Below are 16,150 nucleotides of genomic sequence, written 5' to 3' on the forward strand. Positions count from 1 at the left end.
GACAGTGGACTCCTCTCCCAATACTTGGTCCCCAGATATGGGTTCCCTCAATTCGCTGGCTTTCCTCTCGAATACGGCAACTCTTTCTAGATTCCAGCCTTTGTCGTCTTGTGTGCACACATGATTGGTGCCAATTTGCAGTACTCTGAGAGGCCTGCTGTACCTTGACCCTGTTGTGTGGTCCTTGTGAGGCAACCACATTTTAACTATGACTCCTTCGCTCACTTACGTTCTGAGGGCTCCCCTTCCACTGCACCTGTCACTCCAATTCTTCATTAGTTCCTTGCTCCTTTTTATCCTCCATACCATGGCCTCCATATTCACAGACTCATCCTCTCTTACTTTTCACAACCAAGGAGGTATCAGTGTGGATGCAGCTCTTCTTCCCCCTTAACGTGGGATGGTGGTCCCATTTGTGGTGATCCAGTGGGCGGCCACTGCTTCTTTTACCATCTTGTATGGATCCATGCCTGTTGCGGTGGCCAGTTACAGGGCTCCTTTTATGAACCTGTTCATTCTTTTAGCAAGCCCATTGGCTTCAGGACCATACAGGGAAGGTTTGATTTGTTTGATGTTGCTGTTTCGCATCAATGTTTTAATTTCGCAGGAGATGGCCTGACCACCAATAGGACTCCCTTACTCGGCACCTTGTCATGTTACTACCGAGGTGTCTGTAGTGGGCTCTGCACATAATTATCTTCCTCATTACCTGGGGCAGAAGAACTTGGTCACCCCTTATTAGTAACCCTTCAGATTTGTTTATTTCATCAGCAACTTTCCAATATGGCCTCAACCCTTCTGGGTTTGCCCTTTCACTTGGCCATCCTTTCTTGACCCAATCCGTCACTTCCATGATTGTGGCATCTTTGGACGATTCTTCCCGACAATGAATCTCACTCATCCCCATGAATTCCTTACTTCTTAGATCTCCTATGGAAGCAACTACGCATTTGTCTTTCAGGAATGTGGTTGCAGTGTCTCTTTGCTTTGTTCAGGTAGCGTGACATGCAGCCGACTTGCGCATTCTTCCATCCAGCTATGTGTACTATCTCATAGGCATATGCCTGTAGTTTTGCCGCTATGCGTGCTAATCTGGAAGTGGAAAATCTTTGTCCTGCCTGGGCTCAGCATGTGTATCAGGAGTTTGTGGTCAGTGACTAAATGAAATTGTGTGCCCCACACGTATTACCTGAAGTAGTCTACCACCTCGGCGCAGGCTAACATTTCCTTTTCCACTGTAGAATAATTCGTCTCTGTGCAGACAGTGCTTTGGGAGCAAATGCCACGACATGGTCTGTGTCGCCTTCTTCAGGGTCAGTGTCACTCCCAGCCCATACGCACTGGCATCTGTAGTAATGAAAGTTTTCCACAGTTGATTGAACAGTCAAGACAAGGGGCCTCTGGTATTCTCCTCTTTGCCTCGTCAAAAGCTCCTTTTTGTTCCTGGCATCAGTCATACTCAGCTCCCTTCTTTAACAGTTCTCGCAATGGTGGCATTGTATCCAAAAATCTGGCGTAGTATTCTGCGAGTCCTAGGAATGATTTTAATTCCTCCTTGTTGGCTGGCCTTCACTATTGCTAGTAGTATGTTTTTCTTCGGACTGATCCCTTCTTTTGATATTTTGTTGCCCCAATATTCTACTTCATTTTCTCGGATCACACGCATTTCATAGCGCAGTCTTAAACCCATTTCTTGGAGCTGGGTGAGCACCTTTCTCAATTCAACACCATACCTCTCTGCGTCTTCAGCATATATGAGGATGTCATCCTGAAAGTAGGACACTTTGCTGATGTTGCGTAGCAACGAGTCCATCATTTGTTGAAATGATGAAGTGGCTGAAGATAACTCAAAAGGCATCCTGGTGAACTGAAATGTTCCAAGAGGGGTCATGAAAGCCGTTGGTGGTCTTGACGCTGTATGAACACTGATCGGATGATACGCATTCCTCATGCCTTATTTAGGGAAGCACTTGGCTACCTTCATCATCAGGATTAATTTGTTTCTGTTTGGCAGGGGATAGCTGTCAGTTATCACTTCTAGATTCAGGCTGTGTAGTTCAATGCATACTCTCGGGTCATTCTAGTGCTGTTTTTTTTATCAAGACCACTGGGCTTACCCTTTCAGACGACTACACCATCTCTATTGTGCCTTCTTTAACCATCCTTTCTAGCTGCATCTGTTACACCCTTCTTGCTGTCACTGGCACAGGTCTCATTTTGTGTTTGACTGGGAATGCATTTAGCCTTAATCTGATTTTCTGTACATAGTTCTTGATTTTCCCTGGTTCCTCTGAAAATAATCTTGGATACTCATCTCTTGACACCGACGCTCCTCCTATTCTCAGAAGAGCACCTTGTCTTCTGTGCTGGGGTCAAGCTTGATGTCCAACTTCGCATGGTCATCCCACCCCAACACTTCTTGGCCCTTCTCTGAGAAGAACACTTTCATTTCGGTACTTCTGTCTTTAAACTCGAAGGTCCCATTGATGTAGCCCAGCAGGCGTAGTGAGGAACCTCCAAACACCGTGGGTCTGTGCTCTTCTTATATCTTTGTAGGTGCAAATTGGCAGTATTGTCATGTCTGATCCCGAGTCAGCTATCACCCTGGTTTCATTTTCATCCACCTTGATCACACAGTGTGGCGTCTCTCTCCTTGCTATTGAGCTGTTCGTCATGAGGGCCGTTCTGCCTTCTTTAGAGCACTCAGTACCCCCTGTGTCCTGCTGTGCTTCAATTGATGTGATTTTTCATACCCCTCCATTTGCAGGCAATTGCTATGTGGCTGAACTTCCTGAAGTTCGAGCACTCTTTGTTTCTGACTGGACAGCCCTTGTTATTGGCCAAATGTTGGGTGCTGGTACACATATGGCATTTCAGGTGTTCTGCTGGGGTGCAGATACTGGGCTTGGGTGGGCCCTGTTACTCAGGGTGCCTGCCGGGGGTGGAGGGCAATCGCTTGCTGCACTCTCCGTTGCTGTCTGCAACACTCTCTTTCTCTTGTGCATGTGTCACAAAGTCCCTTGATGCCTCGGGCAGTCCCGCAGCCTTGCAAGACTGCATCCTCACAACAAGCTTAACACAACACAACACAACAAAGAAATCACACGATTTCTCGTGTGAAGATTTTGTTAAACTTTGTATATTGGGCTTCTGGCACAATAAAGCTATTTTTCCCTGCATAGTGAGGCATTTACTCAGACATTCCATCCTTGAATCCAGGCACAAGCAGATGTTCTGGGAATGCACATGTTTATGAGAGAGCACCTAGCCAGGGCGTTACTGGATGAGGATCTACATACCCATAACCTCTGCTCGAGTCTGATTTTTGGTGAAATCCCTGAATTAACCACTGGTACAGGCGGCCTGTATGGTTTACACGTTATGAAGAAAGTGATTGTTTAACTGCAAACGGCTATGTATTTGTTTTGCACCATTTTTGCTTCTCAACATATTATTGAAGTTGTTTGGCGGCCACCTTGTTTAAATCTACATTGCAGTTTCATTACCTCCTTATGACAACTAATTGGTTCCAGGTGACTAGCTCGCCTGCAAAATGTCGTCAGGGAGGTGATTGTCTTTTCGCGACCCCTAAAATACTTTCCCCCAAATATTTTAGCAGTGGTGTAATTGACGATTCTAAACTCCATTCCTAAAATACTTGGGGAGAGTGTTTGATTTTAGTCATGGTGCACATTTTCCTTAACAGGATTTTCACTGGGTACCTATCTATCTGGATAACTATCAGGCCATGTGGTTTGAAAATCAAAGAAGTTTGCATGCACATGGATTTCCTATTAAGTGAAGGGCCATCAAATCATGCAACAATAATGTCTGATGACACAGGATTGTCCCCAGACCAAATGTTATGTTTTCTTGAGTGTCAGCCATTATTTAAAAAAGCTTATAGACACTGTACAAAAAAGCAAAATAAGAAACAGCAAATATGAGTAATCAGACTTTGACTGGCCTACACCTCAATAGGGCAATGCCTGAAGACCCGGGCCATATGGCAAGTTTGGGCCATTTTTCTGGGCCAAAGTGGGCCACTTTGAGTTAAAGCACTGTGCAGATTTCAGTTTTGACCAATGTTATAGACCCAAACATGCGCCAAACTGCACAGTTCGCTATAGATGGTACTGAATATGCCCATACATGTGCTACCTAAATAGTTTGTGGCAAAGGGTAATGAAAATCGATTTGCGATTGTGGCTCCTTTTTTATTGGTGCCTGGGGATTTGTCCAAGTCCAACCCAGAATGAAATGCGAGTTCAGAACGAAGAGCAGGCGCTAGGAAGGGGGGATCCAAGCAACACCTCTACAGTCTAGTTAGTGCATGCCACCTATCGCATGGGGAAGCACCATTCTTTGGGATGCAGACCCCTGGAAGGCTCACCCTCCCATCATCGAATAGGAGTTCATGTGCAGGGTGAGCAAATTTAACTCCACCCCTGATTTTCTTAGAAGGTATTTCCCAGTTGCATGAGGAGAGAAACAAGTCTGACACTGAATCGTAAAAACTCTATACACAGAGGCAGAGGCTGGCCAAGAACTGCTAACAGGCCTCTACAGAGAGCACTGGAAATCAAATGGTGGCATTGCTGAACTGCACCCCTAAGTAATAAAAGTCCCTCCCATGATGTATGCTGCACAGTTGTCATTAAGTCATCCTACGCTGGCATATGAGGGAATCTTCAGAAGTGATGCTTGAATGTCCAGTTATTAATGTGGAATTAACAATTTACATTGATTGCATATTATATCATTTGAATCCGTGTGTTTACTTTGTATGGACTGTAGCAGACCATCAACCCCTCTGCTTATGAGCAGATGTATAAGACCTATTGCCTATATATTGTAGGTAACTGTGTATTTTTATAAAGATCAAGTAAGTGTAGACAAGGAATATGATAACAAGATTCAACACTCTATGACACGCCTGTAATAGCCTGCTCAGTATTTAAAAAAATCTATTTATGGATAAATAAATGCATGATTTGTCCCTGATTATCTGTAGCTAAAACACCGTTTTGCTTTTTTTTCCAGGCTACCAAGATGGATTACAGTTCATTTGGTGGAGCACCTCGGTTCCTGACCAGGCCAAAGGCCTTCATGATGTCAGTGGGCAAAGATGCTTCCCTAAGCTGTCAGATTGTTGGCAATCCTATTCCAACAGTCACTTGGGAGAAAGACAAGCACCGTATTGATTCAGGTGGACGATTTAAAATGGTGGAAGATGGCAACATGTATCGACTGTCCATCTATGACTTAACTTATGAGGACAGTGGGCAGTATATCTGCCGGGCCATCAATTTAATTGGGGAAGCCTTCGCAGCAGTTACGATCAAAGTTGGCCACGAAAAGGATGGCACCATTACAGAATCGGCTCCCTATTTCATCCTAAAGCCATCGTCCATCAGAGTCGTCATTGGCGAAGACGCCACGTTCAGCTGCAGGGTGCAGGGCCACCCACCACCATGTGTAAACTGGGAGAAAGATGGACGGTCATTGGGTTGTGCTTCTGACTCAAACCGCGTACAGATTGAATCCCACGGGGATGGAAATGCTCTCAAGATTCGTTGTGTCCGATACGGAGATAGTGGAACGTACACATGTCGAGCTGAAAACCCTATGGGATCAGTCAGTGCTGCTGCCTCTCTGACCGTTGACACCTTTGGTAGTTATAGTCAAAACTGCCCGAGCTCAATAGATTCCAGTTATGGAAAGACCTCCTCCCTACTATCCCACTTGCAGAAGAGACGTGAAGAGATGAGAAAGTCAGAGATATCCATTCTGGGTACATCAGAATCAAAAGACCCGTCTGTATATTCGGCCACAGAGTCATTGTCCAGTATCGGCCTCAGCCTTTCACGTGACTATGAGAGGGCGGCCACTTTGACCCCCAAAGTAACCCGTGACACTTCTGCGGTCTTCACACGCACCTGCATGGTGACAGAAGGGAAGCATGCCAAGATGAGCTGCTATGTGACCGGCGAGCCCAAGCCAGAGATCGTCTGGAAAAAAGATGGGGAGGTGGTAACTGAAGGCAGGCGACATATTGTTTATGAGGACGAGCAGGAGAACTTTGTGTTGAAGATACTCTTCTGCAAGCAGATCGACAATGGACTGTACACATGCACGGCATCTAATCTCGCCGGTCAGACTTATAGCTCTGTCCTGGTTATCGTCAAAGGTAAGTTGCCAGTTATTGCCACTGATGTTGTACACTCATAAAGTACTATTGAGAGCTGAGTCTTTAATTTATGAGCTGCATAAATATGGAAGATGGCCTTTAGAAATAATGTATATTGTTATTGCTGGCATTTATATCCCTTGTTCAAATTAACAGAGACAGAAAAACATAACCTTTCAAAGCATGGCCTGCTCTAGTCCAGAAGGAACAACAGCACAAGTGATTAATTTATGTTGGTATGTCATTGTTCAGTTATATGTAGAGATATTGACAAGTGGTGTCATCACCTTGTACAGCAGGTAAGGTAAAAACATAAGCTGGCTCAACATATAGGTTTCATCGATTACAGGGATAGGTAAACATTTGATCGTATTGGGTGGGGCATTCCATAGACACGAGGCATGGATACTACGAGGGTTTGCGTAGTGTAGCCTTACATGGAGACTAGTGCATCATTTGGGCCTATCGTCAGGTGGGGCATTTATTTATGTCATGAGCATGGGGTGTTTATAGCCCCTGTTGAAATCTCTCACCTGTCACGAGGGTTGGCTTAAATAGGCTCAGATATAGTATCATGCATGTCAAGGGGGTTAGGTTTAGTAGACAGTTGCAGTTTCCTGTTCTTCTTGAGGCTGGGTGCCTCAGACAAGGTTCCATATGCATCATGAGGGTTGGGTGTTGTATTATGCATATTAGTGATTATTAAGTGATCTATAATCAAAGGGAATATCATATACTCCATGAAAATAGACTGAATGCAGCTACACCCTTTTGTATCACTCATTGACTACTGATTTAAGAGTGGAAGCTTTGTTAATCAGCAAAGTGTCTACCGAAACTTTATAGCTGGCACCTGCATTGCTAGTCATAGTAATGGTTCCAGTTAAGAAAAAAACGGATAGCAATGTTTTTCTTTTTTGCCTTGTTATCCGGCTCTGACAACAGACATTTGGTTAAACGGCACTTTTTTTTTTAACTCAGTACCCGTGGGTCCTCAATGTAGACGGATAATCAAGTTGTATAGCTTGTGCTGCTGCAAGTTGAAAAAATTATGAAATCGAAAATGCAGAAGTATATTTTTGTGCAAGATATGGAATGTTAAGTCTTCTATCCTCTGATAGAGTCTTTAGCCTCCTATAGAGTCTAATGTACCCCAGTGATGTCTGGGAGAAAGATGAAAACTAAAATAGTATCTCATTTACATCATGATGGTAAGATGCTGGAGCCTAAATTGGAGCCACATGTAGATATTAAGGGTGAGGTCTTATGGCCTCAAGTGTATCCTAATACATCGTAAACTATGGTATGCACGTGTTGGGCTTCTAGCTAAACCGGAGATTGATCTGAACTTGATGTCCTCCGTCTTCTCTCTGTATTTTGCTTTCTTGAAAATGTACGTGTTTATTTTACTGTCATGCCAATTCTTAATCTGGGTGCTTGCCGATGATTTCCTAAGTCATCAAGGTCACCCGCCTGAACCCCACTTTGTGGAAGTGCATAGCACTTTCTAGGGCCCACCTACAAACGATATATACAAGCATCACAACATGTCTAAGTGTCAGTCAGGCCCCACTTTAACAACGCGCCAGGTGTACAGTATAGCTGATATGGGAATATTCACCCGATAGCTACTCCTCACCTGTCACGTTCCTGCACAGAACTGAAGAACTTGCCCCGTCAGTCTCTCGTTTGTTTTTCTGTTTTGAGTCAGTAGGACATACATTAGTTAGGGGCAGTTGCAATTGTCAGAGAGTACCTTGAGCGAAGTACTCAGCCCACTGGGGGAACACTCTGTTGAGCAGTCTCTGTTAAATGCCACCTGAAATTGTCTGGACTCACTGTATGAACAGTTGGTCATACCGTTAGCATGTTTTATCTCTTAGAGTGTCAGCAATATGTTTCCATTATGGAGATCCCTGATGTAGATACATTGGCCAATAGAGTGGTTTGGGTCAGGCTCCACTGAATATCCACTGTAAAAGCTGCTGTGCACCACCAGTCCCCTACTGCTCGGTACCAGTGATCCGATAGGCCAGATCAGTAGCTACGAACATGGGGGGATGGAGGGGAGTGAAATGGGACTAAATAAGGTTCGACCTTGTCATCAGTGCCTCCAAATCAGTCTCTAAGAAAGGAATGCAAGAAAGTATCTTTTAATAAATAAGATACAACAGGTTTCCCAGTCTGTCTTTTCCCAAGGCATCACGCTAACCTGGCTGCCTAAGAGGATAACCATCTCCTTGAAAAGCTTTTTTGAGGTTGAGGCGAGAGAATATCAGTTTGCTCTTGACTAGTGAGAAAACAATAAGGAATTTTGAAGGCTCTTTTTTTCTGGAAGATTGAATCTTGAGGTCAAGTAAGCAACCTTCTGGCAGGATCCAAAGAAGAGTGTCATGAACCCATTATATATTTGTTGTCCTTCTGGAATTGTCCGAGTTATACTCATGAAACAAACTACCTAACTAAACATACTCTAAATACCTAATGGAACCTCAAACGCTAACCACTCTTACTTCCACATCTGTGTGTTCCTGCCCCCATCCGAGAAAGATCATCAGAGAAAGATCAGATATTCTAGGGAATGGGCAAGGTTTGTGCCTGTGTTCTTGGGTAAGACACTGGTGAAAACCTTAAACGGAGGCCATGCAGAGAATAAAGAGCAGTGTTGCATGAGTGTGTGCCACTAGACAGTAAAAGTGTGAGGAAGCGAAGGTAACACAGCACTGAAAAACACACCTCACAGAAACACTGCCTTCCTGCGGCCCGCAAGACTGAGTTACATGGTGAAGATCAGCACACTGCAGCTCTCAATGAATCACTGGTTGTTATTCAGATTACACAAAGGCACTGCCAGGTACTGTCTCAAGATGGGGACTCCCAGAAGGGCAAAAGGAATGTGAGCCGAAGATGTATCACCAATTGTGAATTCGCTCACTTGAGGAAATGGGAATGAAATCCTTAACTTGCGGACATCTTTTTGAGGAAAGAAATATTCCTAAGTGGTAACCCTCAAGCAGCTATTTTAGGATTCAGTTTATAAACATGAGTCCAACTCTATACAGTCTTCCATTTCACACTAAGCTGTAGGTGATTAACGCTTCTGGAATCTAGTGTCCAAGGCTTAATAATTCACAGATGTTAACAAACCGTCATCTAGTGGACAGTTTTCTTCATTGGTGATTCTGCCTGTAGATATTTCTAGGTCAAGAAAACATACCTCACCTATCTTCCCCTCAGACTGATTCTCTTCAGATCTCTCTCATATTAATGCCACCTTTGTTTCTCCCTCCATAGACCTGCTTCTTGAACCCACCTCTTGCAGAAAACCCTCCTTCCTCTAGCACCCTACCCAGCTCCTAAGTCCCTCACACATTCCCATAAAAAGTTATAGACATATTTAACCAGATGCATTCATCCAGGAACAGGAATGCCCCAACTCCCCTTATTCTGAATACCCTTCCCCAGCAGTTCCTTAAAGAATTCAACATGCTTTCTTCCATTTGTTTTCTCTGATCATGACCTTCCTTGGCTTCCAGTGACATACAGAGGTAGCCCATGTTGTCACCATGAAGAAAATATTTAGGCTAACGTGTTGACTTGCAACTGCTTCCACAATCACAGACGTGCTACAGCATGTTAGTTTGAGTGGTTGCTGAGTTATGGCCTTGTGTGTGCTCTTGGTACCCTATTTGTAAAGACTGGAGAGGGGGTTATCTGTGCTTCTGCCCGCTATATTGTAGGGAAAAGTCACAGAATACCCAAGACAAGGCTCTCAATTTGGTAGCAATGCATGAGCAGCCAGGCTTAAGCTTTCAGGAGGTAATGCCGGCAGGTTCTTAAGTGCATGCCACCTATCGCATGGGGAAGCACCATTCTTTGGGATGCAGACCCCTGGAAGGCTCACCCTCCCATCATCGAATAGGAGTTCATGTGCAGGGTGAGCAAATTTAACTCCACCCCTGATTTTCTTAGAAGGTATTTCCCAGTTGCATGAGGAGAGAAACAAGTCTGACACTGAATCGTAAAAACTCTATACACAGAGGCAGAGGCTGGCCAAGAACTGCTAACAGGCCTCTACAGAGAGCACTGGAAAGTTAGGGGCAGTTGCAATTGTCAGAGAGTACCTTGAGCGAAGTACTCAGCCCACTGGGGGAACACTCTGTTGAGCAGTCTCTGTTAAATGCCACCTGAAATTGTCTGGACTCACTGTATGAACAGTTGGTCATACCGTTAGCATGTTTTATCTCTTAGAGTGTCAGCAATATGTTTCCATTATGGAGATCCCTGATGTAGATACATTGGCCAATAGAGTGGTTTGGGTCAGGCTCCACTGAATATCCACTGTAAAAGCTGCTGTGCACCACCAGTCCCCTACTGCTCGGTACCAGTGATCCGATAGGCCAGATCAGTAGCTACGAACATGGGGGGATGGAGGGGAGTGAAATGGGACTAAATAAGGTTCGACCTTGTCATCAGTGCCTCCAAATCAGTCTCTAAGAAAGGAATGCAAGAAAGTATCTTTTAATAAATAAGATACAACAGGTTTCCCAGTCTGTCTTTTCCCAAGGCATCACGCTAACCTGGCTGCCTAAGAGGATAACCATCTCCTTGAAAAGCTTTTTTGAGGTTGAGGCGAGAGAATATCAGTTTGCTCTTGACTAGTGAGAAAACAATAAGGAATTTTGAAGGCTCTTTTTTTCTGGAAGATTGAATCTTGAGGTCAAGTAAGCAACCTTCTGGCAGGATCCAAAGAAGAGTGTCATGAACCCATTATATATTTGTTGTCCTTCTGGAATTGTCCGAGTTATACTCATGAAACAAACTACCTAACTAAACATACTCTAAATACCTAATGGAACCTCAAACGCTAACCACTCTTACTTCCACATCTGTGTGTTCCTGCCCCCATCCGAGAAAGATCATCAGAGAAAGATCAGATATTCTAGGGAATGGGCAAGGTTTGTGCCTGTGTTCTTGGGTAAGACACTGGTGAAAACCTTAAACGGAGGCCATGCAGAGAATAAAGAGCAGTGTTGCATGAGTGTGTGCCACTAGACAGTAAAAGTGTGAGGAAGCGAAGGTAACACAGCACTGAAAAACACACCTCACAGAAACACTGCCTTCCTGCGGCCCGCAAGACTGAGTTACATGGTGAAGATCAGCACACTGCAGCTCTCAATGAATCACTGGTTGTTATTCAGATTACACAAAGGCACTGCCAGGTACTGTCTCAAGATGGGGACTCCCAGAAGGGCAAAAGGAATGTGAGCCGAAGATGTATCACCAATTGTGAATTCGCTCACTTGAGGAAATGGGAATGAAATCCTTAACTTGCGGACATCTTTTTGAGGAAAGAAATATTCCTAAGTGGTAACCCTCAAGCAGCTATTTTAGGATTCAGTTTATAAACATGAGTCCAACTCTATACAGTCTTCCATTTCACACTAAGCTGTAGGTGATTAACGCTTCTGGAATCTAGTGTCCAAGGCTTAATAATTCACAGATGTTAACAAACCGTCATCTAGTGGACAGTTTTCTTCATTGGTGATTCTGCCTGTAGATATTTCTAGGTCAAGAAAACATACCTCACCTATCTTCCCCTCAGACTGATTCTCTTCAGATCTCTCTCATATTAATGCCACCTTTGTTTCTCCCTCCATAGACCTGCTTCTTGAACCCACCTCTTGCAGAAAACCCTCCTTCCTCTAGCACCCTACCCAGCTCCTAAGTCCCTCACACATTCCCATAAAAAGTTATAGACATATTTAACCAGATGCATTCATCCAGGAACAGGAATGCCCCAACTCCCCTTATTCTGAATACCCTTCCCCAGCAGTTCCTTAAAGAATTCAACATGCTTTCTTCCATTTGTTTTCTCTGATCATGACCTTCCTTGGCTTCCAGTGACATACAGAGGTAGCCCATGTTGTCACCATGAAGAAAATATTTAGGCTAACGTGTTGACTTGCAACTGCTTCCACAATCACAGACGTGCTACAGCATGTTAGTTTGAGTGGTTGCTGAGTTATGGCCTTGTGTGTGCTCTTGGTACCCTATTTGTAAAGACTGGAGAGGGGGTTATCTGTGCTTCTGCCCGCTATATTGTAGGGAAAAGTCACAGAATACCCAAGACAAGGCTCTCAATTTGGTAGCAATGCATGAGCAGCCAGGCTTAAGCTTTCAGGAGGTAATGCCGGCAGGTTCTTAAGTACAGTGAGTCCCCAGGCCCCACAAAGGAATGTCCACACACTATGTTAGGTGATAATACAGCTTCTTTATATAAAATAAGGTTCCATAATATATATACATTTAAATAATAACACTTTGTACTTTGGCAATACTCATTCAAAGAATGGCAAATATATACACTATGTGGTACCACACAATACTTAAATTCAGTAATAGATGCACTAACTGCAGACAGTTTAAAAAGAAAAAAATACGTATTACATTTTTCTTTATAACAAACATGTGTTTCCAATACATATAGATATCAGTAACATCACATAACTATAACTGTAAGACTTCTAATATTCCATATTAATATATTAAGAAAGGACTATGATAAATCATGAAACAACCATAAGCAATTAACCTTGTAACATAACAGTGGCAATTACATATTATATCCATTAAACATGTAACTAAAGGACACACACAACACAAACAAGACAAAACAACAATAACAAAAAATCACTCATATAAATTATTGAAAAGATTCCATAATGAAAGATATAGGTCTTCACGGTCCTTATTTAATAGTAATACTTTCTCATATGATAATATTTGCATCTCTACTATCCAGTCTTCCATAATGGGCATTTTCCTAGTTTTCCAAACCCTAAGAATTAACTTCACAGCAACCACCAAAAGCCTTATCAATCCATGCACCATATTCTTTTGCAGTTGAGCATCTCCCACTATGTAACAATAAGATCATATGCGCAGCTGACCCAGGAAGAGTTATATTTAGAACCATGTCTATTCTATCTAAAACCTCCTTCCAAAAAGTATGTACTCGTGAACAACTCAAGAGTTAGTGTAGCAATGTTTCCCTATCCGTTTCACAGCCCCAACACACGTCATTATCCATCAGTTTAAGATTGAGCATTTTTTCTGGGGTCCAATAAAGTCTCACAACAACGTTTTGTCTTATTAATCTCAAACATGTATCCATCTTTGCCTTAGGGCCCACTCTGAGTAATTACTCCCATTCTTCCTCAGTTATTTCCCAATTAATGTCATTCGACCAGACTTCTTTCAATTTTCTCCAGGATCTTACATAATTAGACTCCATAGACATAAAATTCATTTAGATAGATACCTCATGTTCCACCCCATTAAATATTTCCACATTTCTGGTCTATGTTCTAACTCTTTTATTGTTAGTAAAGAAGTGAGGATATTTTGTAGTAGCTAGGTTAAACACTGTGGGCCTCATTACACGGTCGGCGGTAAGGGTTAACGGTCACCGTTAATGGTACCGGTGGCTGTTAACCCTTACCGCCTTACTACGAGGTCCCATTTGCGGGTTGGAGAATTTAACGCCTGCTTTTTGCAGGCGTTAAAAACCAACCCGCAAAGGGACCAGGGAGCTAATTACGGTACCGCAATTTGCGGTGCCGTAATTAGCACCTTCCCCATTCCCATTATGCCCTGTGGGGCAAAAATGGGAATGGGGAAGGGCAATGGGGGAAGGGGGAATTACCGCCCCACCAACCTTGGAATAGGGCGGTAATTCCCCTTTCCACCAAGGCGGTGCCAGTATTTTACCGGCATGGACCAAGGTGCTAATAGCACCTTGGTCCACCGCCGTCCGTGTAATGAGGCACTGGGCCTCATTACGACCCAGGCGGTAAGTTACCGCCTGGGTCGTACCCTTACCACCATGGTGTAAACTATGTTTACACCATGGTGGATGGCGGATTTACCGCCCCATTCCAAGGTGAGTGGGACGGTAAATCCCCATTTCCCATTTACCCTTCCCCATTCCCATTTTTGCCCCATACGGCATAATGGGAGTGGGGAAGGCGCTAATTACGCCACCGTAAATTACGGTGGCGTAATTAGCACCATGGTCCCTTAGCGCCATGGATTTTAACGCCTGCAAAAAGCAGGCGTTAAACTCACCATGGCGCAAAGGGACCTCGGAATCAGGCGTTAAGGGTCGGTGCCGTTAACCCCTTAACGCCTGACTCGTAATGAGGCCCATTGTGTCTTAAAACCAGTGATCCCACCGCTGTACCACCAGTGTAAAGACTGGAGGGGGTATTGGCTTCTGTCCCGTATGTGGTAGGGTAAAGGCACAGAACACCCAAGCTAAGGCTCTCAATTTGGTAGCAATGGACAAGCAGCCAGTCTTAAGTTTTCAGAAGGTAATACAGGCAGGTTCTTACGTACATTGTGCCCCCAACCCCCACAAAGGAATGTTCACACACTATGTTAGGTGATAACACAGCTTTGTTATATAAAATAAGGTTCAGTAATATATATATATATATATATATATATATATATATATATATATATATATATATATATATATATATATATACACACACATTTAAATAATAACACTTTGTACTTTGGCAATACCTATTAAAATATTGGCAAATATATACAATATGTGTTACTACAAAATACTTAAATTCAGTAATAGATGCACTAACTGCAGACAGTTTTAAATAGGCACATGAATCATTAAGTGAGATGTAACAGCATAGAATAGGGAAGAAAGGAAGGTTAGTTATGAACAGGGGCAGAATGCTTTCTTTAGACTAGATACGTAATTCTCAGAGAGAATCCCCCCACATAGGCAATCTGTAATGGGAAAGGTAGGGAGTAACTTATCTTGTCTTGAACAGCCCAGTCCAATAATGTTCAATAGCCTTGTACTTTCTTTTAAAAGGTTCTACCACTCCAAAGTACCTGAAAGGCTATAGGAAAACAGGATCCAAGACGAATCTGGGACCCCTGGATGACTCCTGAGGATCGAAGATGCTCTCCCTCGTCACAGTACCTTTGGTGCCTTGGCAGGTGAAGTCGCAGTTTCTCAGTTTTACTCAAAGATTCCCTCCAAGAATGGACCCCCTTGGAAGAAGGAGCAACTGGGATGCTGAGCCCAAGAAGAAAAATGGAACAAAAGTATTTCTGAAGTGCAGCAGCAGTTTGGCTCTTTGTTGTGCTCTCCTTTGGTCGATGATTTCTCTGACTGTAGAATCCCCGGGAAGATGAAACTTGCTGTGAGCTCCTTAAAGGCTTGGCAGATGATCCTTGAGCTGGCTGGTGGTACCAGACAAGGCTGCCCCTATCCCCCCTATTATTTGCATTGGTTATTGAGCCACTAGCAGATTTACTAAGGGCTCGCCACAGCAAGATAGGAATTTCACAGGCGGGCAGGTCAGAGATCATCAGCTTATATGCTGATGACATAATGGTGTATTTAAAAAAAACCTGAAATTAATCTCAGCAGAGTACTGCGTTCAGTCAAGGAATTTGGAGAATATTCTGGGCGGAAATTGAACTCGACTAAATCTGAGATTTTCCCCCTAACTGAGGCCACCCACAAACCCACCGAGCTGCACCCATACGTGGGCGTCAAAATGGCACGCATGGCACAAATCGTACGCATTTTAAACTATGCATCAATAGCAGACGCGCTATGTGCCAAACTTGAATGTTGGCGGTCCCTGCCAATCTCACTTATGGGTAGACTCGCCCTGATCAAAATGATCATCCTACCCACATTATTTTGTTTATTTAGCACTGTCCCTGTATGGCCAGGCAGATCATTCTTTACCAGAATCCAGGGAGCATGTACAGCGCTCGTCTGGAACAGGCAGCCCAGAGTGAGCTGGCAAAGACTCACCCATACATACCTTCAGGGTGGACTCTCTGCTCCCGATTTCAAATTATATTATCTTGCTGCTCAAGCACACTACGCTACATACTAGATACCCA

At 43.7% G+C, this 16,150-nt stretch overlaps 1 protein-coding gene across 12 annotated transcripts in view; it reads left to right on the forward strand.

Moving 5' to 3' along the window:
- OBSCN (obscurin, cytoskeletal calmodulin and titin-interacting RhoGEF) overlaps window positions 1–16,150 on the forward strand; it is a 3,169,051-nt gene that overhangs the window by 124,807 nt on the left and 3,028,094 nt on the right. For all 12 annotated transcript variants that reach the window (XM_069647058.1, XM_069647065.1, XM_069647061.1 and 9 more), the window contains exon 2: window positions 5,044–6,190. In XM_069647058.1, the coding sequence (XP_069503159.1) occupies window positions 5,053–6,190 (1,138 nt within the window). In that variant the 5' untranslated portion in view covers window positions 5,044–5,052. The remainder of the gene's footprint in view (window positions 1–5,043; window positions 6,191–16,150) is intronic.

This window comes from Ambystoma mexicanum, chromosome 2q, assembly GCF_040938575.1.
Source record: "Ambystoma mexicanum isolate Mex_15411 chromosome 2q, UKY_AmexF1_1, whole genome shotgun sequence".
In the NCBI taxonomy this organism is placed as follows: domain Eukaryota; kingdom Metazoa; phylum Chordata; class Amphibia; order Caudata; family Ambystomatidae; genus Ambystoma; species Ambystoma mexicanum.